We start from the raw sequence: 23,019 nt of genomic DNA, 5'->3' as shown, positions 1-23,019 counted from the left end.
CTCTTGCAGATCCGGATCTGGGGCCGGCCACAGGCCATTGCAGCAGGGCAAGGGGACTATGCACTCAACGTCACTGGGCCCATCCTCAAGTTCTTTGAAAACCATTACAACACGTCGTACCCACTGCCCAAGTCTGGTGAGTGCCAGGGTGAAAAGCCAGCTGCTATGCGCATGGGAATGTGTCTGCCATGTTCTGCTGGGCTGTCCTGTGCTGGGAGCGGGGCGGGGTTCTGTGCTCTCCTGTGGGGATGGGGGGTTCCGTGCTATCCCGTGGGGATGGGGGGTTCCCTGCTCCCCCGTGGGGATGGGGGGTTCCGTGCTCTCCCATGGGGATGGGAAGGTGCCAAGCTTCCTGCAGGGACTCTAAGTGTGGGTACCAACCTCAGGGTAGGCTGGTAGGAACCAGGGCACAAACCCCAGATGGGCGGTGAGTTCTGTACCTAGTTATCTAGTGTGAACCTCTCCGGCACTGTGACAGCCTGACCATGGAGCCACGGACAGGCCCCTTGGGTGCTCCGCTCCGCCTCACCACCGAGGTGAGCCTGCTGCTGGGAGAGATGGGCCCTTCCGCCAAGGATCCCAGCAATGTTCAGGCTGCTCCAAGTCCCAGAGGACCAGTCCCTTACCCCAGGGCAGTTGCGCTTTAGATCTCTCACCAAAGACAGCATTTGTAGCCAATTTGATAATAAACTCCCTGCCGACCTATTAGTAGGGAAAGGAAGCCAGAGAGTTATTGTCAAGGTTAAAGCGGGTAAACATAGATACACCAGTCAGGTACAATCTTAAGTTTCAAAAGGGAATAGAAGCTTCTATAATAGCAAGCTCTGGATGTGCTTTAGGGCTAACTCTGGCTGAGCAGCCAGGGACCCTTGCTTATGCCATATAAAGCAAAGTCCAAGCAGCGTTGGGGGGTTTATTTCCCTTCTCTCTTGTGCTCTGAGCTGTGCACTCAGCTGATGGGAGGAATCCACTTGCATGCCTTGTTTTCAGGGGGCGACAAGAGGGACAGTAACCAATAGTCTTTTGTCCTCTTTAATGTTCCACTCTCCTCGGTCTGGTGTCAATGGCCCGTCCCTGCTGGGGAGGATGTGACACTTGCTGTGAGGGGATCAGCCCTTTGCTCTAGTTAATGTCTCTCTCCTGGCTGGTTTCAGAGTAGCAGCCGTGTTAGTCTGTATCCGCAAAAAGAATAGGAGTACTTGTGGCACCTTAGCGTATGTCTACACTACCCACTGGATTGACGGGTAGCGATCAGTTTCTCGGGGATCGATATATCGCATCTCATCTAGACGTGATATATTGATCCCCAAACACTCGCCCGTCGACTCTGGAACTCCACCAGAGCAAGTGGCGGTAGCGGAGTCGATGGGGAGCTGCGGACGTCGATCCCACGCCGTGAGGACGGGAGGTAAGTTGGAATAAGACACCTCGACTTCAGCTATGCTATTCCTGTAGCTGAAGTTGCGTATCTTACATCGACCCTGCCCCCTAGTGTAGACCAGGCCTTAGAGACTAACATTTATTTCAGCATAAGCTTTTGTGGGCTACAGCTCACTTCTTCGGATGCATGGAATGCATCTCTCCTGGCTGGTCATTTGCACAGTCACAGCTCAGGATGCAAACGCTCAGACATCCCGGTGCAGTGTGGGGTAAGAGGCTGTAAGTGCAATCAGTGCGGCAGCCGCTCACAAGCATTCCAGAAAGTCTAAACACTAAACACATTCTCATCATTCTAATGCCTGTTTTACAACCCCCCCAGCTGAGCCAGACTGATCCCAGCTTGGTATCTGTCAGCGTGCAGCTGAGACATGGGCACTGTGGCATGAACTGGTGTCACGGACTCACAGATCGTGCCCACTCTTGGCCCTGTGTGGTCCGTGGGGGGTGCTCCTTTCAGTGAGACAGCCCTTCTCGGGGGTCCACTCTCTCTCGGGGTCAGGTCTCTCCACCTCCTGGAGCCACACCTCTCTGAGCCTTAGCACACTTGTTTCTCGCTGTGGGCCCCCTCAGGCCTGGCCTCTCTCAATAACAGCACATCCCCAGTCTCCCCTGCAGCCAGGTGGGCTCTGCCTGCTTCCCCTCGCCAGCCCCAAGCCCCGCAGCTTCCCAGCTGGGCCTCCGATATCCCTGGCCCCAAGACCCCTCTGTCCATTGTCTTCTCTCCAGGGAAACGGTCGTAAACAGGAAGGCCTGGGTCTCCTCTCCTCTCAGCCTCCTCTGGCCCCTCTGGCTGGATCTGGCTGGTCAGGTCACCGGAGTCCTCTCTCCACAGCCATCGTCCTCCCACTGGCCAAAACCGGCTGTGTCTCGTGAGCCGGGTCTCCGGGTCACTAGGTCACCAGTCGCTGGGGTCCCCATCCTCCAGGCCATCAGCTGGGGTCCCGAGTCCCTCTCTGGTCTCTGTAACAACAAACTCCCTCTCCCCTCACCTCGTTAAACCAGTAACACCCGGGGACACTGAGTCCCACCCCCTCTGCATGCAACCCACAGGAAAACCCCAAGAAACCCCCCCACTTCGTCACATCTGGCACCCAGCCTGCCAGCATCACTCTCCCAATGCCCAAATGTGGTCAGAAGGGGTGTCTCTGGCACTCCTGACTAAGCCTCAGGGTCTCCCTTTTCTTTACAAGGCATCAGGATTTTTTCCAGCTCCTACTCCTGCAGAGCTAGGCTCCAGCATAATAGTCTGGAATTGGTCCCTTTGCCTGCCGCCCCCATATCAGCAAGGAGTGGCCGGTTAGAACCTTAAATCTTCTCTTAAACAGATAAGGCTTAAGTTGTTGAATAGCCCAAACAATGGCCTAGCATTTCTTCTCACTGCCAGCACAGTCCTGTTCAGTGGGGTCAGTTATTTACCCAGGAAGATAATGGGGCCCCTTGTCCCCCGGCCCAGCCTGCATCAGCATGTGCCTAGCTCAGTGTTAGACGTCAGGGCACAGCTGAAATCAAACCGGCTCTTTAGACAAAGTCTCTTTTATGTCCTTTAAGCCTTTCTCCAAGGCCTGGTCCATAGCAGTCAGGCTAGCTGCCCCTTTTTGGTATGGTCTGTTATGGGGGCCACAAATTCCCTTTGCAAAGCCCCAGTGATAGCTGGCCAGACTGATCAACGATTGGCCCTGCTGCTTGGTTCGGAGGGCTGGCCAATTCTCACTGGGTTCTACTTTGAAGGGATCAGGCTGAACAAACCAACTGCCCAACCTGTGTTCCCAGTAAAGTTACCTAAGGGATGTCTACACTACCCTCCGATCCAGCGATAAACTGATCCCCGAGCGCTCTCCTGTCGACTCCTGTACTGCAGCACCATGAGAGGCGCGGGTGGAGTTGATGGGGGAGCGGCAGCAGCCGACTCGCTGCATTATTCACGTAGCTGAAACTGCATAACTTAGATCGATCCCCCTCAGTGTAGACCAGGCCTTAGAGGGACCCATCTTGCATTGGGACACCTTGACAGTAAGGCTGGCTTCTCCAAGCCTCTGCAGTACAATTCCACATGGCTCAGGTGATCTTGCCAAGAGTCCCTCAAAATAGCCAAGGCATCTCCTCAGGCCTTGGTAAAGGTCTGTAAGCCCTGCAGCATCTCAGTGATGGGCTTTGGAACGGGAGCCCAAAAGGTATAACTTTAGAGAGGCCAGACTCCCCTGTGAACACCGACTTTTCCTGGGTATCAGCAGCTGCAGGAATTTGCCAGTATCCTTGAGTCAAATCTAGAGTAGTTATGAATTTTGCACCCACCCCAGTAGATTCAGTCGGCCCCCTGTCCAGGGTGTGGGGTAAGGGTCAGGTTGGGTGATGGCTTTTACCCTTCTAAAGCCCAGACTAAATCTAATGGTTTTATCCCTCTTGGGTACCACTATAACAGGAGATGCTCCTGGGCTTTTCAACTTAGTAATCACCCCATCCCTAGCCTGCTCTCCACCTCGTCCTGAATCTGGCTGCATTTCTCCTGTAGACGGATGTGCTCTGCCAGGAATGCCTGTTTTTGTTAGTTGAACCTGGCAGGTTGGAAAGTACCTGCCTGTGGTCTTTCAAGAGGGCCAACATCCAAACCCTCCCAGATAGCCGTGCTTTCTAGAGGCGTCTCTTCCTTCCTCTCCCTGGCCAGATCAAATAAAGGAGCAGTAAATGGTCCTTCATCAGCACAGCAAATCGTATTTCACCTCCATCTCTCTGTCGTGGGAAGCTCTCAATCTATTGCCATGTGCTGTTTGCACAGCTCCCCTGCCATAGAGCGTCACTGCATCGTAAGTGACCTCGTTCACGCTCTCTGTCACCTCAAAAGAGCCCTCCCAACAATCTTGCACCATTTTCTTCCTCACTGGGATCAACACTAGCCTCAAGTCACCTATATGACAAGACCTTCCTCCACCACGCCCGTCATACTGAGCTATCTGGGACACCTGACTCTTGTCAAGGCGTTGAGGCACTACGTCCAGGATAGACTTTCGGTTCTCTTTAAAAGGAGTGATAGACTCCCCCCAGGCTGTCCTGCCTCCCCTGTCCCGCTCTCCAAAGAATCTCGACTCAAATCTAGGGGTCCCCTCATTTGTCTCCCATAGAGAAGAGTGAAGAGGGCAAGCCCTGTAGATTCCTGTATGTGAATAGCAAATAAGGGAGCAACACATCCCAGCCATTCTCCTGCTGGGTAAGATACATCCTCAGCGTAGACAGCAATGTCCCCTGAATCTTTCTACTAGCCCATCAGTCTCTGGATGATGGGGGGGCAGGGGGCAGCCTTTATGTGTCTCACTCCACACAACTCCCATCACTTTCTGAAAACTACAGACATGAAATTTGCACCATGGTCTGACAAGATTTCCCTGGGAAAACCTGCTCTGCTAAAATGGTGATTAGGGCAGTAGCCACAGTTTCAGCTTCTGTGATAGACGAAGCTGTGGCTTCCGAGTGCCTGTGTCATGGAGTGTGGGGGAGTCCAGCCCTGCACCCCTCTTCCTGGAACTCACAGTGACTCTCAGCCAGCCAGTAAAACAGAAACTGAACTAACTCCTTCCAGCTGGCTCCTTCCTTTTGTCCGGCTTCCCAGGCAAAGGTGCTGATCCCCTCCTCCCACCTGGCTCAGGTTACAGGCTTAGGTCCTGTCCCTCATCTAAAGTAACCCCCGGCTCTCCCATCCCCCACACAGACAGTCCCTACCGCGTCACATCCTGATGGCAGAATCCACCACAACCAGTAGATACGTCTTCCCATTTCTGGAAAGTCTGGGTAGAGGTCCCACAATGTCTGCAGACACTCTGGCAACACCTCCTTAATGATGGGCAATGGCTGCGAAGGTGCTGCGCAGGGTCCCTTTAACCTCTGACGCTTCCGATGTAAGACACGACTCTTACAGTCATTTTTTACTGTCTCACACGTATGAGGCCAATAGCAATTCTGTCAGAGCCTCTCTCAGGCTCTCTTCACTCCTGAGTGTTCGGCAAAGGACAGTCGTGACCCACCTGAAGCACCTCTGCCCTGTGCTTATCAGGCACAGACACCTGTTTGCAAACCTCACCAAAGCTGCTCTTTTCCCTTGTGGGAGCTTCCCTGGACAACAAACCACCCCCTAGGAAAAAGTGACCCTTTCCTTCCTGGCTGGAGTGTGACTGGGAGCCGCATTCCTCTCCTTGGCCAGGGAAGGAGCAGCTTGTTGAGCCTCCATAATGGCCTTTGGGGTCTCCCTGAAGTTAAGAGCAAAGCAATGGTGCCTCCAAACCCCTCTGTGACATACCTAGGCTACTGTGCTGACTAGTGAGTAGCTGTCTGCCCTGCTCTCTAAGCTGGGGTGCCCTGTCCACTGCTTTGCTGCTGTAGCGTCCAGTCCTGGGCTGCTGACAAACAGCCTCACTCCCCCCATGCAGGGCCGGCTTTAGGGCAATTCCCCCGATTCCCGGGAATCGGGCCTGTGATGGAGTAGGGGCTGTCGGTGTGGGGGATGGGAGAGCTGGGGATGTCTTTAGGTGAGGGACAGGATCTTTAAGCCTGTGACCTGAGCCAGGCAGGGTGGAAGGGGGGTCAGCACCTTTGCCCAGGAAGCTGGACAAAGGAATCGGCTGGGTGGAGGAGGGGCAGGTCAGTTTGAGTTTTGGGGCTGTGTGGGCGGAATTCAGGGGATCCTAGCCAGGATCCAAGCACCCTGAAAGCCCAGAAGGACTCGATGGAGGGGTCCTGACTGTGCCTGCAAGCTCTGCTGTAACCTGCGTTCCTGTTGTCCAATAAACCTTCTGTTTTTACTGGCTGGCTAAAAGTCACTGTGGGTCCCAGGAAGAGGGGTGCAGGGCCGGACTCCCCCACACTCCGTGACAACTGGTGGTAGCGGTGGGATATACTGCACCCCGTGGACGGCGCTTCCTGCTGTAAGTGACTGGGGAGCAGTAAAACGAAGGGGTGGTTAACTCCTGGGAGTGTGTGCCCAGTGAGAAGGACTTTGCAGTAACAGGGTCCCCTGGGGGATTGCAGCGAGCGGTCCCAGGGGCGGAGGAGTCTGCAGCTCATCCCTGGCAGAGAGGTGGTGACCTCAAGAAGGGCTGTTGCACTAGGGGTCCCCCGGAAACCGTGGGGAGCGGCGAGCACCCCGACCTGTGAGTGGCCAGCAGGAAGATGTACGCCAAGCGGCGCACGTGTGACCTGGTGGAGTACTTGCAAGCAGAGGGCTGCGACCGGAGACTGACAAGGACCAGCTGATTGCCCGCTGGGGACAGGAGACCAGCCTTGACATGACGGACCCTGTCTCTGATGAAGCAGCCTGGCGATGTCACACAGGCACCAGTGTCTGTCCCCTTGGGAGTGGTCAGCCGGCGGATGGGGCTTCCCGAGAGCCCTCTTCTAGGCCTGAGGGAGCAGGAGGAGCCAGCGAATAACGAGGGCACCGGACCTCCCGGCGGCGGGGATCCTGCCAGCGAGCTCCCCCAGCAGGGATCTCCCCGCGACGTCTGGCATCCGGCTCCTGCGGCTGGAATATGAAGGACTGAGATGGGAGGAGCTCAAGTTTAAGAAGGCAGAGCGGCGAGGAGAAGGAGAACCAGCTACATGAGGAAGACACTGCCAGCGGAGCTGGAGGAGAAGAGAAAACAGCGTAAACATGAGAGCGTGCAGGCCCCGGTGCGGAGTGTGGGGGATCCAGCCTACAAGGCTTGATAGCACTTGCGATGCCCCGGTGTAAGGAGGGTGGAAAAAGGGGGAACCATAGATACCTTCTCCTGATGGCCTCTGGAGATGCCTGCGGCTGCCAGGTTGCCATTGCAAGACAAGATTCATTTATCCCCACATGCAGGGTCGGCTTTAGGGCAATTCCCCCGATTCCCGGGAATCAGGCAGCCCACAGTCGTCCGGAAGGATGTCCCGCACCTCTCGCTGAAGTGCTGCCGAAACAGCGGCAACCGATTGAGCTGCCGCTGAATTGCCGCCACTAACTTTGGCAGCGGCTCAATTGCTGCTGCTGCCTTCGGACGGCACTTCAGTGGCAGCTCTTTTGAATCGAGCCCTGGCATCACAAGCCGGTTTGTACTGCAGGGTGACCCCAACACACCCCCATGCTGGTTTCCCCCGAGGTGTGTACTGGACTGCCCAGCCCTTCCTGGAAGTAAAGCTAGAAGAGTTGTCTTTTATTATAGAAAGACAAGGCACAATCCTGGGCTGCCAAACCCAGACTTGTTCTGAGCTTCCAGAGATTAAGATGATCTCTTAATTCAAAATTAGGTCATGTGTTGAAATTTCCAGGAATCCATCCAACCCAAATTGGCAACTAGCAAATCCTGTCCCAATGGAGTTTGCCAACCCTTCATTCAACAAACCTGGATTAGTTAATCACTAAACAGGTTTATTATCTACAGAGAGGTAATTTAAGTGAATCAAGCAATGACCAGACAAGTCAAACTGTTACAGAAAAATAAAAGAAAGCAACGCTAAGTGTGCAAGTAGGTGACATTCAAGCCAGGGTTTTCTCACCACTGCTTTTCACAGTCTTGCTGGCCAAGCTTCAATCGTTGGGCTCGGAAATTTACACCTTTTCAATACGTTGTGCTTTTGCATTGCTGTATGCATACTCTGCCCGCCTCGATGTGACGAACTGGGACTGTTCCTAATGTTTGCTCTGAATACTGTGTTGGTGCCTCAGTGTCCCTAGGCAGTTCTTAAGTATCCTTGGTGGTGGTAAGGGTGGTGTGATTGCTACAGAGGAAGGGGCCAGTGCCCCTACTGCGCGCACTCTGCTCCTAGCAACTGTGGCTGGGCCTCCTCTGCAAGTGCCAGCTGAAGTGTTGGAGCAAAGGATCAGGTGACTCCTGGCCGGGAAAGGAGCTGAGCAGAGGAGGGCTGGAGGAGGTGGTCTGAGCTACCTGGGATAAGGAGTGAGTGCAGACTAGGGGTCTGGCTCACTGCCCCCAGAATGGACCGGACGAGGGTCTGTTCGCTGTTCTACAGAAGCTCTGTTTTTAGAACCTGTTCTGTCATCGAATCAACCTCTGTTTTGCTGGCTAAGGTCACGTCTGACTGCAAAAGTGGGGTGCGAACCTGTGGCTTCCCCAGGACCCGCCTGGGTGGTGGCTCGCTGTGGGAGCACACGGGGGCAGAGGATGGCTGAATCTCCAGGAGAGGACCCAGGAGGTGACGAACGTGTGAGCTTCTTGCCCTGAACAAGTCTGCTCCAAGGGAGAGGAGGCTCCCCAAAGTCCTGACTGGCTTAGTGGGGAGCAGTTCCAGAGCATCGCCCGGTGACTCCGTGACAAATACGTGTGCTTTGCATTGCTGTATGCATACATCGCCCGCCTCCAGCTCATTAAAGGCTCATCTGGCTTCCCCAGTTTGTCTGGTTCACAGGAGAGGCGGCTGTTTCTCTGCTGGGATATTGCGCATCCCACGTGGTCTCCCAAAGGCTGCCAGGAACCCTCTTATGCATCTGTCTGGGTAGCAGTCGGGCAGGCTTGCGCCCCCTCCCTTATGTCATGGCGGGGGCACTCCCTGGACGAGGATGAGCATCTATCAGCCTCCTGTGCACCGTCTGCTCATCTTCTTCATTTGCTTTAACTGCTGCTGTTTGTTCCGTGTGTCTTTGGTGGCTTTCTTCTCAGCTGCCTGGGCTGCTTGGTCTCTGATCTGCAGTTCCACCAGCTGTCTCTGGGGGTCGCTGTCTCCCTGAGCTCCCAGGTGCTGCGATCGGGCCAGTTCCACTGCTGAGGTTCCTCTGTGGCATGTGGGTCTTCTCCTCCCCCGGGCACCAAATCAGGAGCAAAGCTCTCAGTTCTGGAACTGGGGCTTTCTTTGGGTCGGATTTGCCCCTCTGCAGACTTGGCTGGCCAGGGGCGTTTCTCACGAGACCAGCAGAGCCTGCGGCTCACTCATTGTGTCTGTTCTTTAACCTTTAAAATGCTCACTGTTGAGTTTAAATTTTAACAGTGCTGGGGTTCTGATCCATGAGCTTAATTGACCGGTATGTGAATCCTGCCAAGCTGCCTGCAGGGACTCCAAGCGTGGGTACCAACCTCAGAGCAGGCTGGTAGGAACCAGGGCACTAACCCCAGACGGGCGGTGAGTTCTGTACCTAGTTATCTAGTGTGAACCCCTCCGGCACTGTGACAGCCTGACCATGGAGCCACGGACAGGCCCCTTGGGTGCTCTGCTGCGCCTCACCACCGAGGTGAGCCTGCTGCTGGGACAGATGGGCCCTTCCGCCAAGGATCCCAGCAATGTTCAGGCTGCTCCCAGTCCCAGAGGACCAGTCCCTTACCCCAGGGCAGTTGTACCTCCGATCTCTCACCAAAAACGGCACTTGTAGCTTATTATAGGACTGGCGATCTGTAGGTTTAGTAATAGGAAAAGAAAACCAGAGAGTTATTTTCAAGGTTAAAGCAAGTAAACATAGATACACCAATGAGTTATAATCTTAAATTCAAAAGGTAATAGCAGCTTCTATAATCCACAAGCTGTATTTGTCCTTTCGGGCTAACCCCTGCTAAGTAGCTGGGATCCCTTGCTTATGGCTAGAAACCTTGCCCCCAGAGTCCAAGCAGCACAGCGATCCAGTTCCTTCTTGTTATGGTTTTTTAACCCTCCTGCCACATGCCCTGAACTGGGCAGTCAGCTAATGGGAGGAATCCACTTGCATGACTTGTCTTCACAGGGAGTGAGGGGAGAGCAGAACAACACATGGCTGTTGTCCTCTTTATCATCCCACAACAGTCCGTCTGGTGTCAACAGCCCGTCCCTGCTGGGCAGGGTGCGACCCTCGCTGTTGGGGGTCAGCCCTTCCCACTGGTTAGTCTCTCCTGTCTGGTGATTTACACAGTCGCAGGGGCTCATAATGCACCCACTCAACTATTGTCTGACGACATCGGAGCCAGCTGCTAGAAGTGAGAGTTAGTGCTGCAGCCACTCACCAGCATTCACTGAACACTGCGCATGTTATTTGTCCATGTTCAGTGAGGCATGGGGACCTTGGCATGAACTGGCCCCAGTGAGCCAGCACCACAGAGGGTCCTGTGGTCTCCCATGGGTTGGGGGTTCTGTGCTCTCCAATGGGGGTATGGGGGGGTTCCGTGCTCTCCCATGGGTCGGGGGTTCTGTGGTCTCGCATGGGGTCAGGGGGTTCTGTGCTCTCTCATGGGGTCAGGGGGTTCTGTGCTCTCCCATGGAGGTGCGGGGGGGGTGTTCCGTGCTCTCCCATGGGTAAGGGGTTCTGTGCTCTCCCATGAGGTCGGGGGTTCCGTGCTCTCCCATGGGGTCAGGGGGTTCTGTGCTCTCTCATGGGGTCAGGGGGTTCTGTGCTCTCCCATGGGTTGGGGGTTCTGTGCTCTCTCATGAGGTCAGGAGGTTCTGTGCTCTCCCATGGAGGTGCGGGGGGGTTCCGTGCTCTCCCATGGGTAAGGGGTTCCATGCTCTCCCATGGGGTCAGGGGGTTCTGTGCTCTCCCATGGGGTCAGGGGGTTCCGTGCTTTCCCATGGGTTGGGGGTTCTGTGCTCTCCCTTGGGAGCGTGGGGTTCTGTGCTCTCTCATGGGGTTGGGAGAGTTCTGTGCTCTCCCATGGGGGTGTGGGGTTCTGTGCTGTCCCATGGGGTCAGGGGGTTCTGTGCTCTCCCATGAGTTGGGGGTTCAGAGCTCTCCCATGGGGGTAGGGGGGTTCCATGCTCTCTCATGGGGTCGGGGGTTCTGTGCTCTCCCATGGGGTTGGGGGCGTTCTGGGCTGTCCCATGGGGGCAGGGGGGGTTCATGCTTTCCTGGGGGGGTGCAACCCTGCTAACGAGGCCTGTCCCTCTCCCAGACCAGGTTGCCCTTCCAGACTTCAACGCAGGTGCCATGGAGAACTGGGGGCTGGTGACGTACCGGGAGAACTCGGTGCTCTATGACCCTCTCTTCTCCTCCATTGGCAACAAGGAGAGGGTGGTGACAGTGATCGCTCATGAGCTGGCCCACCAGGTACCCAGTGTGTCCCCCCTCTGCCTCCCTGCCTGCCCTCAGCTGGGTGTGGAGAGGCTGAAGGGCTGAAACTAGTCCGGGGTTCCCTGGGCTCCCTGGCTGTGTGTGTCGGGGGGCTCTGTCTCTGGGCTTGGGGCTTCTTGCCTGTGTGTCGGGGAGGGCTCTCCTCTGGGCCTCCTTGGGCTTGGGGGCTCCCTGGCTGTGTGTGTGTGGCTCTGTCCTGGGGCTCCCTGGGCTTGGGGGCTCCCTGGCTGTGTGTGTGTGGCTCTGTCTTTTCCATGTCTTATCTTAATTTCTCGTTGTCGCTCCATCATGCAGGCTGTTTCTCATCACTCCCTATATTTAATTTTGTCTTGCTCAGCTTTCTGAATCTTACTTATCAGTCTTATTCCAACGGTTATCTTTTTCGGATTGGGTTGCGAACTTCACTATTCTTGCTACGCATTTATCAGTATTCTGATGTGGGCGTTTAGCCACGGATTCTATATATGAGGCAATATGATATATTTCTGTACCTACTGTTCAATCCCTTTCTTTAATGTAATTCCTCCAATGTTGTTGCTTTCTTGACTGTGCTGCACACTTGAGTGGATGGTTCAGTGAAGACTCTCCACAAAAGACTCCTAAGATCTTCCCACTGTTCAACTTAGGTCTTCTTTTTCCCAATCACTAGTAATGAAATCTGTTGAATACGGACGTTGGGCCCAGTAAGACCCATGAGGGTACACCTACTAAACTTTACCTTCTCTCCATTGTGAAAACTGACCATTTATTCCACACCTTGTGTTTCCATCTTTCAACCAGTTACTGAGATACCACTGAGAGAACATACCATTGAGAGGAACCTTTCCTTTTATCCCATGACTAGCACTTCCTTTCCTCTTATCCCATGACAGCTTACTTCCCTTCGGTGAGGGACCTTGGCAAAGGCTTTCTGAAAATCTAAGTACACTATATCCACTGGATCCCCCTTGTCCACATGCTTGATGACCCCCTCAAAGAATTCTAGTAGATTAGTGATGCATGATTTCCCTTTACAAAAACCATGTTGACTCTTCCCAATAAATTATGTTGGGAATAATGTGTCTGACAAATTCTATGTGTCTGACAATTCTGTTCTTTACTATAGTTTCAACCAGTTTGCCCGGTACTGAAGTCAGGCTTACCGGCCTCTAATTTCCGGGATCACATCTGGAGCCCTTCTTAAAAATTGGTGTCACATTAGCTATCCTCCAGTCATTTGGTACAGAAGCTGATTTAAATGAGAGGTTACAGAGGACAGTTAGTAGTCGTGCAGTTACACATTTGAGTTCCTTCAGAACTCTTGGGTGAATCTCATCTGGCCAACCTTCCCTTTCCCTGTGTTTTCACAGTCCTACCTCCACGCCTTCAGCTATGGAAACACGGTCTATGACGATCTGTGGACTCATCTGCAAAAGGTACGAAGCTGGAGGAGCATGACAGGGTCTGGGACGGGGTTTCTGTTGCATGACACTTCGGGTAAGAAGCCTGTTACTGTCAGAGACGGGGCGCTGGGGCCCACCCAGCCGTGATGAAACTGAAATTAAGGTCCCCCAGCCACCTTCCCTCCACCCCTTTGGCAGATATGCTCCATTTGCACACTCCCACGCAGGGCACAGTGCTGGCTGTGTGCCTGGGCCCCAGCAGACACATGGGCAGGCTCGGCGCACGGCTCCACTGGGCACAGGAGAGGAATCGGTGCCATTCCCTGGCAGGGGCCTGATTGGCGCTTGTCTTGTCTTGTCTGTGCTGCACAAACACGGAGGATGGCATGGCCCCTGCCCCAGAGAGTGCCCGATCCTGTCAGCCCTTGCGCCCGGCTCATGTGAGCAGCGCCAGGGAACCCTGCTGAGGCCAGCCGGGATGACCGTAAGATACTCTTCTTTCATGAGCCAGTGAACGGAGTCCTCGTTGCTGGGGGAGGCTAATGTGACGCCGCTGGTGACTCTGCCAAAGCTCTAGACAGGCGGTGGGAAGGACTGTCCCTTTCACAGCACGTGATGCAGCTGTGGGGGTTCAACCCAACCTTCCCAAACACCCAGCTCTGGGCACTTCTCTCTGCCCCCAAAGGCGCCCTGTTGAAGGGCAGGGGTGGGGACGGAGCCGAGAGTCCCTGGCCTGGCCTTTGCGGAGCCAATTTTCAGAGAACAGCAGCCAATAGCCCCTTATCGCCCCCCACACAGGTAGTGGTTGAAGACAAAATTCAGCTCCCCACCACCATCAAAGACATCATGGATCGCTGGACGCTGCAGATGGGCTTCCCCATGGTGACCGTGGACACGAAAGTTGGCTCCATTAGCCAGGAACACTTCTTACTGGACACAGAATCCATTGTTGAGCGGCCCTCAGCGTTCAAGTGAGTGATTGAGCCCCCCTTTCTGCCCCCCGAAGTCCCACGCTGGAGAGGCCGACTGTCCTAAGCACGGTGGGGCATGAACCTCTCCCCTGTCACCACAGAGCCCCACAGCTGTGCTCTTGGAGGGGGCCCTCTGCGGGATCATGGCCAGGGCTGCACTGCGGCGCCCCCAGGTAGAGACCTTGTGGTGCTGGGTCCCCTGGAGCCCCATGGGCCTTCTGCCTCCAAGAGCCCTAGGCCAGCCCCGTTCCTCCGTGCTCCTTGCAGGGCCCTCCCCGTGGGGCGTCGCCCCTTTGAGGGGTGAGGGTGAGGGTGTGGTATGGGTGAGCCCGCAGTGATCGCGGGGGGGAGGGGGGACAGAGAGGGAATCCCTTGCACTGGGAGGCTGGGACTCTGCCAGGGGCAGAACCAGCAGAGTAAGGCAGGGCAGGAGAAGACCCCAGTGTCTGTCTGTCCGTCTGCAGTTACACCTGGATAGTCCCTGTCACTTGGATGACGCAGCAGGATGGGGCAGGACAGATATACTGGCTCAGCCAGAGCTCAGGTACGTGCTGGACCCTGGCCGTGTCCCAGGCACCGGTGCTGCTGCAGGAGCAGGATATGGTGCTAGTGGGCCACAGGTTAGCAGTTGCCAGATTTGCCATGGCAGTGCCATGATCAGTGCCCTGGGGAGATTTCAGTGCAGTTACTGGTGGTGTCACTACCCTCTCTTCAGCCCAGGCAGGTAAGCACAGGGAAAGACTTTGTAGGGGAGCAGCGGGGAGTTCTAGGGGGAGGCCCCAAGAGGGACTCAGTGGGGGGTTCTAGGGAGAGGCCCCCGGAGGGGCTCAGCAGGGGAGTTCTAGGGGGAGGCCCCTGGAGGGGATCTGTGGGAGGGTTCTAGGGGGTGGGCCTTGGAAGGGGTCGGTGGGGGGGGTTTAGGAGGCAGCCTCCGGAGAGGCTCAGTGGGGGATTCTAAGGGAAGGCCCCAAGAAGGGCTCACCAGGAGGTTCTGGGGGGTGGCCCCTGGAGGGTTCTAGGCTCAGGGACTCTCTGCCGTAGACTTGAAGGGAGGGGCCCCACTAACGTGCTTCCTTTTCCTTTCTCAGCCAACAACCTATCATTTGTGGTGACTAGTACCCCCAACTGGCTCCTGCTCAACATCAACGTGACGGGGTATTTCCGGGTGAACTATGACCAGGACAACTGGAACAAGCTGCTGACCCAGCTGAACACCGATCACCAGGTACCTGAAAGCCCAGCCTCTGCCCCCGCACCAGCACTCTCAGCCCAGGGGACCAGGTCCCTGCTGTGGGGTGACCGGGCCCCAAGCTGGGCCAGGGATGCCCATTCCATGGCTCCTCTCCCCCACACGGTCTTCTCCTGCCCCCTGCGTAATCGTCTTTGCTCTTTTCCAGGCCATCCCAGTGATAAACCGAGCCCAGATCATTGACGATGCCTTTAACCTGGCCAGGTGAGTTGCCCAGGCTGCCACGGGGTGACAACTAGCCTCTGGCCTCCTCCCTCAGCCCCACGGCGAGTCCTTTCCCCATGGTGCCCGAGCAAGGCTGGCAGGCCGGGGAGACGTGTGTCCCTGCACACGCCCCTCAGGCAGCGAGAGGGAGGCCCCCACACCCTCCGGTTCCCCCTCTCTGGGCTGGGCAGGCTAGGAATCTCCTGCTGCTTCTCGCTGGCGGCTCAGTGCTGGACGGTGCAGGAGCAGGTGCTGCAGCGGGGGGTGAGGACTGGCAGAGGCTGGGTGCTGAGATCCCAGCAGGCCCATGGGCAGGCGACCTGGCTGCTGAATGCCTGAGGCGTGGCGGCCCCGGCTCTGTGCCTACCCCAGGTACACAGCCAGCCTGTGCCAGGCTCTGTCCTGCCTGGCACCCTGGTGCAAGGGGGTGGGAGGAGCGTCCAGATGGGGGCTTGCGTGGGGAGCTGGGCTGCACTTCCCCCTCGCCTGGCCAGGCTGGCCCCTCTGGGTGGGGCAGCAAACATCCAGGGGGATGGGGGGTGTAACAGAGCAGGCCCTGTAGGTGGTTTTCGGGATGGACTGGCCACTCTGCTGGCTGGCAGGCAGGGCTCAGTCTGTGGGGTATTGGCAACAGGGGATGGGGAGGGGTCCATTGCTGGGGGGGATGGGAGGGGGCCGGGTGGGGGTCCATTGCTGGCAAGGGCTGGGAGGGGGGCGGGGTCCATTTGCCACGGGGAGAGATGGGGGCAGCGCAGTGCGGGGATGGGAAGTCCATGCTTGGGGGGAGGGGGATGGGATGGCGGTGTGCCAGGAGCGGGATGTGGGTCTCCCATAAGCTTGGGGATGATGGGAGGCGTGTCAGGTTGGCAGATGGGCGGAGTGGTCCATACTTGGGGGATGGGATGTGGGCAGGGTCCATTGCCAGGAAGGCGAATGGGAGGGGGCAGCCGGTGGGGATGATGGGGATCTGTCCCTGGGTAGAATGGGGCGGTGGCGTTGCCATTGCAGTATGGGGGGGATGGGAGAGGGAGGGGCCATTGCCAGGCACAGAATAGGGTGGTCCATTGCGCCCGAGGGGATAGGAGGAATGGGGGCGGCACTGGTAGGAGATGGGGTGGTCCATTGCCAGGGTAGGGGAGAATGGGAGGTGGTGGGGATTCATTGCCAGGCGCGAGGGGATTGGGGGTGGTCCTTATGGCAGTGGGGATGGGAGGGGACGGCCGGTAGGTGTGGTTGTGCAGTCAAGGAGGGTGGCCATTGTGGGGGGGATGGAGGGAGCGGCCAAGCAGGATGGGGGTCATTGCTGAGGGGTATGGAGGGTCGAGGTCCATTGTCGATATTTTGAGGCGGCGGCCGGTAGGATTAGGGGGTGTCATTGCCGAGGCTAGGGATGGTTGGTGGTCCAATTGTCAGGTGTGAGATGAGAGGGGTGGTGCCAGCCAGGGGATGGAGGTGGGCAGGTCAGCGGATGGCGACCACTGAGCCTGGGAGAAACTGCCCTTGGTGAAACCAGCAGGATAGGTACTAGGCCGATCCCGTGGGATGCAGTGATTGTGGGTTCCGCCGGAGTTGGGGTCCATCCGGGGGTGTTGGGAAGGGCCCGTCGGCAGATGGGTGGAGTCCATTGTTTGGGGAGTGATGGGAGGGGGAGGGTCATTGGCCAGGCGAGCGCCGAGGACGTTGTCGGTAGTAGCTGGTTGCTGTTAGGGCTACCACGCAGGCTGCTTGCATACACCACCTAACTGGCAAGGACCAGTACTGCCCTGGAGCGCGGCCACTGACATCCGCTATGATGTTGACCGCAGTCGAGTGTGTACGGCTCCCATGCAGGTGGGCCTCCTGCGCCAGTGGAATTGCGTCGGAGGGGCACGTCTGCGTGTCCGCCCTGTGCGTGATCCCGGTTTTCAGCCGTTGGGCCTGCAAGGCAGGGCAAGGGGTGGGCTTGCAAACGCCCCTGGTGAGCTAGGGATCGGTCTCAGGGTGTTTGAGCAATATGGTGCCGATGTAGGCTGCAGATAGGTAGCAGCGTCACCAATTGGTGCGACCTGTCCTTTTTAATTTGTGTGAGATGAGAGGGGTGGGGTCCATTGCCAGGCGAGGGGATAGGGGGGGTCCATTGCCGGGGGGGGATGGGAGGGGATGGCCAGGTGAGGATGGGTGGGGTCCATTGCCAGGCGAGAGGATGTGGGGGGTCCATTGCCGGGGGGTGTTGGGAAAGGGCCGCCAGGCAGGGATGGGGGGGTCCATTGTTGGGGAGGATGGGAGGGGGAGGGTCCATTGCCAGGCAGCGAGGGCGCAGAGGGCACGTCTGGTGGCGTGGCGGGAGGATGTGAGCTTTGCAATTGGCTGTTTAGGGCTAAACACATCAGCATTGTGCTGGCTCTGAATACCACCACCTACCTGGGCAAGGAGCAGGAGTACCTGCCCTGGAGCGCTGCCCTCGACAACCTGGACTACTTCCGCCTGATGTTTGACCGCAGCGAGGTGTACGGCCCCATGCAGGTGAGGCCCTGCCTGCCTCAGGCCAGGTGGATTGCGCTCGGAGGGGCACTCTGCTGTCCCCGCCTGTGCCGTGATCGGTTCAGCAGTGGGCCTGGCACAAAGGCAGGGCATAGGGTGGGCTCTGCAAATCGCCCCTGTGAGCTGGGACCTGGCGGGTCTCAGCTGCCCGGGGAAGGGCATGGGGTGGGGGAATGGAGGCACAAGGAGCCGTGGGCGCGCTGGGTGATCGGGGTGTGACGGGGGAAGGCTACTGACCCTTTTGGCAAGCGGCGCTCACTCCGCCCGTCCTCCCCCAGAAATACATCCAGAAGCAGGTGACCCCGGTGTTCCAGTACTTTGGAAACATCACCTCCAACTGGACCAGGCTCCCGGACGGCTTGATGGAGCAGTGAGTCCCAGCGTGGCGCGTCCTCCGGCCAGCCACAGGGCAGGCCCTGCACCCCCGGGGCCCCGGGGGCCTGGGGAACTGGCTCCTCCCATGACTGCTGCTGCCTCTTGTCCAAGGGGAGGGCTCTGGGTCCCCCCCTTCCTGCCCCAGCCCTCAGCCAAGGCGGGCGCTGGGCATGGCTTGCAGAGTGTGGGCACGCTGGGGCCGGGTGGGCGGCTCTGTGTTACGGGTATTTGCCACTCTGCCCAGCCCCCAGCCCCCTCCAGACCCCGCCTCTCCTCCCACTCTTCCTCCCTCTGCCCCACTGGACCCCGAGAGGCCAGGCGTTCCCCTCCCCACTGGTGGGCTGGCTGAGCTGGGCAGAAGCAGCTGCCACGTGGCGCCCGTTGGGAACTGCTCAGGGGGCACCCAGGCAGCACTGTCCCTGGTAGTGCCCACCGCTCGCAGCCTCGGAGCGAGGTGACCCCCACCCAGCCTGTGCTGCACCTGGCAGATGGGGCAGCGGGAGAGACGCCTCCTGGGCCCAGCTGGTGACAGGCCGGTGGGCGCCTGCCTCTGTCACGGCCATTCTGCCTGGTCTCCCTGCCCGCCGGGCCTGGCTCCTAGGGCCCCTTCACCGGGTCCAGCCGCTGACACGGCTCCTCTCCCCACTCAGGTACAGCGAGATCAACACCATCAGCACGGCCTGTTCCAACGGGGTCACGGAGTGCACACAGCTGGCGGCCACCTTCTTCAACCAATGGAAGCAAAACCCCAGCAACAACCCGTGAGCCCTTCCCCGTGGCCTCTGGGCAGGGGGAGGTGGATGGAGGCTGGGCTGGACTGGGCCGTGGTGCCCCCTGGGCTGGGGGCGGCTGGGCTGGATCGGGCCATGGTGCCCCCCGGGGCTAGGGGGCTGGGCTGGACCGGGCCGTGGTGCCCCCCGGGGCTAGGGGGCTGGGCTGGACCGGGCCATGGTGCCCCCCGGGGCTAGGGGGGGGCTGGGCTGGACTGGGCCGTGGTGCCCCCTGGGCTGAGGGGGGCTGGGCTGGACCGGGCCGTGGCACCCCCTGGGATGGGGGGCTGGGCTGGACCGGGCCATGGTGCCCCCCTGGGCTGGGGGGCTGGGCTGGACCGGGCCATGGCGCCCCCTGGGCCTGGTGGGGGCTGGGCTGGATCGGGCCATGGTGCCCCCCGGGGCTAGGGGGCTGGGCTGGACCGGGCCGTGGTGCCCCCCGGGGCTAGGGGGCTGGGCTGGACCGGGCCATGGCACCCCCTGGGATGGGGGGCTGGGCTGGATCGGGCCATGGTGCCCCCCTGGGCTGGGGGGCTGGGCTGGACCGGGCCATGGCGCCCCCTGGGCCTGGTGGGGGCTGGGCTTGACCGGGCCATGGTGCCCCCCGGGGCTGGGGGGCTGGGCTGGACCGGGCCGTGGCACCCCCTGGGATGGGGGGGCTGGGGCAGGCCCATGAGGGAGCTCAGGCAGAATTTGCCTCTTTCCAGCTGGTAAATGCCCAGCTCCCTGGCACTGCCTGGGCCTCTGGTGTCCTAGTGAGGTGCTAGCCCTACGCATGGGCCCGCTCTCTCCGGGTGGGGGATGGCCCCCAGCAATCCTCCATGGGAGCCTCTCCCCATGGCTTGCGCCAGGGCTCTGCTGAGTGGGGCCCGGTGCCTGAGTGCCGAGCGCGTTTCCCCGGCACGGCCCCCGTGACAGGCATGTTCCTCCCCCAGGATCCCCCCGAACCTGCGCTCCTCCATCTACTGCAGCGCCATAAAGACGGGCAGCGAGGAGGACTGGGACTTCCTCTGGCAGATGTTTAAAAACGCCACAGTAGTGGCCGAAGCCGACAAGCTCCGCTCGGCCATGGCCTGCAGCAGGGAGCCCTGGATCTTGAGAAGGTGTGTGTGGGGGGCCCCTGGGTGCGTGGATGGGGAGGATCCAGGCTGCCATGGGCACAGGGAAGGAGAAGGGCAGTAGGTGGCCCTGTACCTGCCACAGATGCCGCGTACCAGCCCTGCCTGCCCCCCCACCAGGTATCTGGAGTACTGCCTGGATCCCACCAAAATCCGGAAGCAGGACGCCGTCTCCACCATCAACAGCATTGCCAGCAACGTGGTGGGGCAGAGCCTGGCCTGGGACTTCGTCCGGGGCAACTGGGAGACCCTTTTCAGCCAGTGAGTGCCACAGAGGAGCAGCCTGTGGGAGGGGGCTGGGGAATGGGGGAGCAAGGGGGGTGGAGGAGCTAGGAGGGATGGGGGGGAGGGGGAGCAAGGGGGATGGGACAAGAAAGGGGGATGGGGAAAGAGAATGGGGGGGTAAGGAGGGGTGGAGGAGCTAGGAGGGATGGGGAAGGGGAGCAAGGGGGACGGGACAAGTAGGGGGGATGGGGAATGGGGGGCCCTCTCAGTCTCTCCTCGCGTGTTAAATGCCCTTGGTGCCATCCTGGGCTCCTATGGCTCCCTGGTGAAGAGCAGGGGGTGCTCCTGCTCTCTCCCCTCGCTTCGTGGCTGGGCAGTCCCTCTGCTGAGCCCCGGCAGCCACATGACCCTGGGGTGGCTGTTTGTGGGGCGCTGCCCCTCCCCCACACCTGCCTGCTCACCCCTCCCCTCCCCTCCACAGGTACGGCGGGGGCTCCTTCTCCTTCTCAAACCTGATCCAGGGGGTGACGCAGCGGTTTGCCTCTGAGTTCGAGCTGCAGCAGGTGAGGCCCATCCCAGGGGCCCCTTGGGAAGGGAGAGCCCCATCTGGTCTGTTCTAGCCCTCCCCCAGGGCCGGGCTGTCGCTCCCCACAGCCTCTCCCCAGGGCCTGGCCCAGGTGGGGTCTGAGCCGCCCGAGTGCTGGGGCTGGCACCATGTTGCGTGGGGTTGTCAGAGCATCACAGCCCCTCTCCGTTAGTGCGGCTCTGCTGCCCAGGCCGGAGCTCCCTGCCCGGCCACCCTGCAGCAGAAGGATCCTGCCTCCCTGCCAGGCGGGCAAGTCCATCAAGCCCCTGTCACTTGGGGGCGAACCAGGGCAGATCTAGGGAGAGCTCCAGCTGTGAGGCTGGCCCCAGGGATGGCAGTGCCTCGCTACCTCCAGACATACATCCCCCCTGCCCCATTTGTGGGGCCGCAGCTGAGGAATTGGTGCTGCAGGAAATCTCACTTGTTACCTAAGCACCCCAAGGCCCATACCCAAGGGCCAAATGCCTGTCCCTTGGGGTTCACATCCTGGCCTCCCTCCCTGTGTGGCCAAGCAATGCACAGACGGCTGCTTTCTCTCTCCTCCTGGGTCCATCCCTCTGGCCCTGCTCAGTGCCCTCCTCAGATCTGGGGTGCCCAGGTGGTGCCAGGGCCGCATGAGGGCACCGCGCTGCAGAGGCGCTGTCCTGCTGCTGCCCTTGCTCACTCTCGGGCCTGCTCTCTCTCGGCAGCTGGAGCAGTTCAAGGTGGACAACGCCGACGTGGGCTTTGGCTCCGGCACGCGTGCGCTGGAGCAGGTGCTGGAGAAGACCAAAGCTAATATCAAATGGGTGGCAGAGAACAAGCAGACGGTGCTGACGTGGTTTGAGACGGCAAGCAGCTGAGTGGGTGAACTCAGTAACGCCAACCCCATCCATGTCTGCCTCCTCCCACTGCTCAGGGGGCTGAGCCCAGGCTCCTGAGCCCCACGCCCTGGGCATGCAGCCTCCTGAACTCTCCTGTCACTGGGTCCATGTCCCCTTCCCCAGAGCCCCACGCCCCCCCACCCAATTCTGCCTACACTCCCAGAATGCTCTGCACTGCCTGGGGCTCAGCCTGGCCGTGCTCCCACAATGCTTTGCACACTGGCCCCATTGACAGGGCCTCACCACAGCCCTTGTTTCAGTGACTGTCCCAGGGAAGCCCAGGTGCCTGTGGGGTGGTCATGGGCAGACAGGAGGGTGAGGGCAGCGGGGCTGCTGACTGGGGAGCCCCCCAGCCCCACCGCGGGCCAGGACATGTGTCTGCTGTATAGCCCTTGTCAGCCCCAGACACTGTAAATAAAGGCTTAATGTTAAATGGTAAAGCTGTGGGGCTGGGGCTCAGCCCAGAGCCTCCAGCACTCCCACAGCTTGCTCGCATGCTCAGCTCGGGCCGTTCCCTTTGCCACCGGCGTGGTAGTGTGGGGGAGTATGGGGGCGGAATGTGAGCAGGAGGCAGGGTGGCTCGGGGGACCAGGGAGTGGAAATGCTGGGAGAACAGCCACTCCCCACAGCCGGGGTGTCTGGCGGAGGGGCCAGCCCGTGCCGCAGGCGAGCTCTGCCTGGCCCGCTGAGGCTGTTAGGAGCCAGGAGGAAGTGGTGACGAAGGCCTGGCGGGGGCTGTCTAGTCGTGTCAGTCCCAGCTCTGCTCCCAGACAGGGTCGGGAGGACCGGCAGCAGGGAGTCGGACAGGCTGGTGCAGAGCGATGCGGGCGACGGGGAATCAGAGCTTGTACCAGTGCTGGGGGAATGGACCAGCCCCGCTGAGAAGGCATGGGAGCAGTGGGCCCTGGGGGTGGGAGGCAGGGGGCGCAGGCCCCATCACAGATGCTGGAGGAGAGTTCCCTCCATCCAGTCCAACCCTTCCCTCCGTGGTGCCCGCTGGCACATCCAGAGCTCGGGCCAGCCTGGTTGTGAATCTCCCTCAGTGACGGGGCTCCCGGCCCTTCCCTCAGCCTTCTACTCACTGCGCTGTCTGCTGGGGAGGAGGCTCTGGCAGGTGCCCAGCGGAGCAGCAGTAACCGCAGGGCGAGGAGCTAGGGCTGCTCCAGGCAGGCCCGGAGTGGCAGTGGCTGGGCACAGGGTGTGTAAAGCAGGAGGTCCCGGCTATCCTGGGTAGGTACGTGGCCATATCTTCTAGCTCTGGGCTGGAGGCACAGGCTGGGGGCAGGCAGAGGGAGAGCTGGGGGCAGGCAGGGAGGAGACCTGGCAGG

The 23,019-nt window shown here is 59.2% G+C and overlaps 1 protein-coding gene across 1 annotated transcript in view; it reads left to right on the top strand.

Moving 5' to 3' along the window:
* Positions 1-22,192, top strand: part of ANPEP (alanyl aminopeptidase, membrane) — a 31,624-nt gene extending 9,432 nt beyond the window's left edge. The window contains exons 5-18 of the mRNA XM_032794281.2: positions 10-136; positions 11,250-11,404; positions 12,778-12,843; positions 13,609-13,781; positions 14,246-14,325; positions 14,870-15,006; positions 15,179-15,234; positions 17,589-17,736; positions 18,033-18,124; positions 18,780-18,890; positions 19,835-20,002; positions 20,138-20,278; positions 20,724-20,805; positions 21,518-22,192. Of these exons, the coding sequence (XP_032650172.1) occupies positions 10-136; positions 11,250-11,404; positions 12,778-12,843; positions 13,609-13,781; positions 14,246-14,325; positions 14,870-15,006; positions 15,179-15,234; positions 17,589-17,736; positions 18,033-18,124; positions 18,780-18,890; positions 19,835-20,002; positions 20,138-20,278; positions 20,724-20,805; positions 21,518-21,670 (1,689 nt within the window). The 3' untranslated portion in view covers positions 21,671-22,192. The remainder of the gene's footprint in view (positions 1-9; positions 137-11,249; positions 11,405-12,777; positions 12,844-13,608; positions 13,782-14,245; positions 14,326-14,869; positions 15,007-15,178; positions 15,235-17,588; positions 17,737-18,032; positions 18,125-18,779; positions 18,891-19,834; positions 20,003-20,137; positions 20,279-20,723; positions 20,806-21,517) is intronic.
* Positions 22,193-23,019: the final 827 nt, after the last annotated feature.

Source organism: Chelonoidis abingdonii, chromosome 9 (assembly GCF_003597395.2).
Source record: "Chelonoidis abingdonii isolate Lonesome George chromosome 9, CheloAbing_2.0, whole genome shotgun sequence".
Classification (NCBI taxonomy): Eukaryota; Metazoa; Chordata; order Testudines; family Testudinidae; genus Chelonoidis; species Chelonoidis abingdonii.
This window is presented reverse-complemented; position numbering and strand designations above follow the sequence as displayed.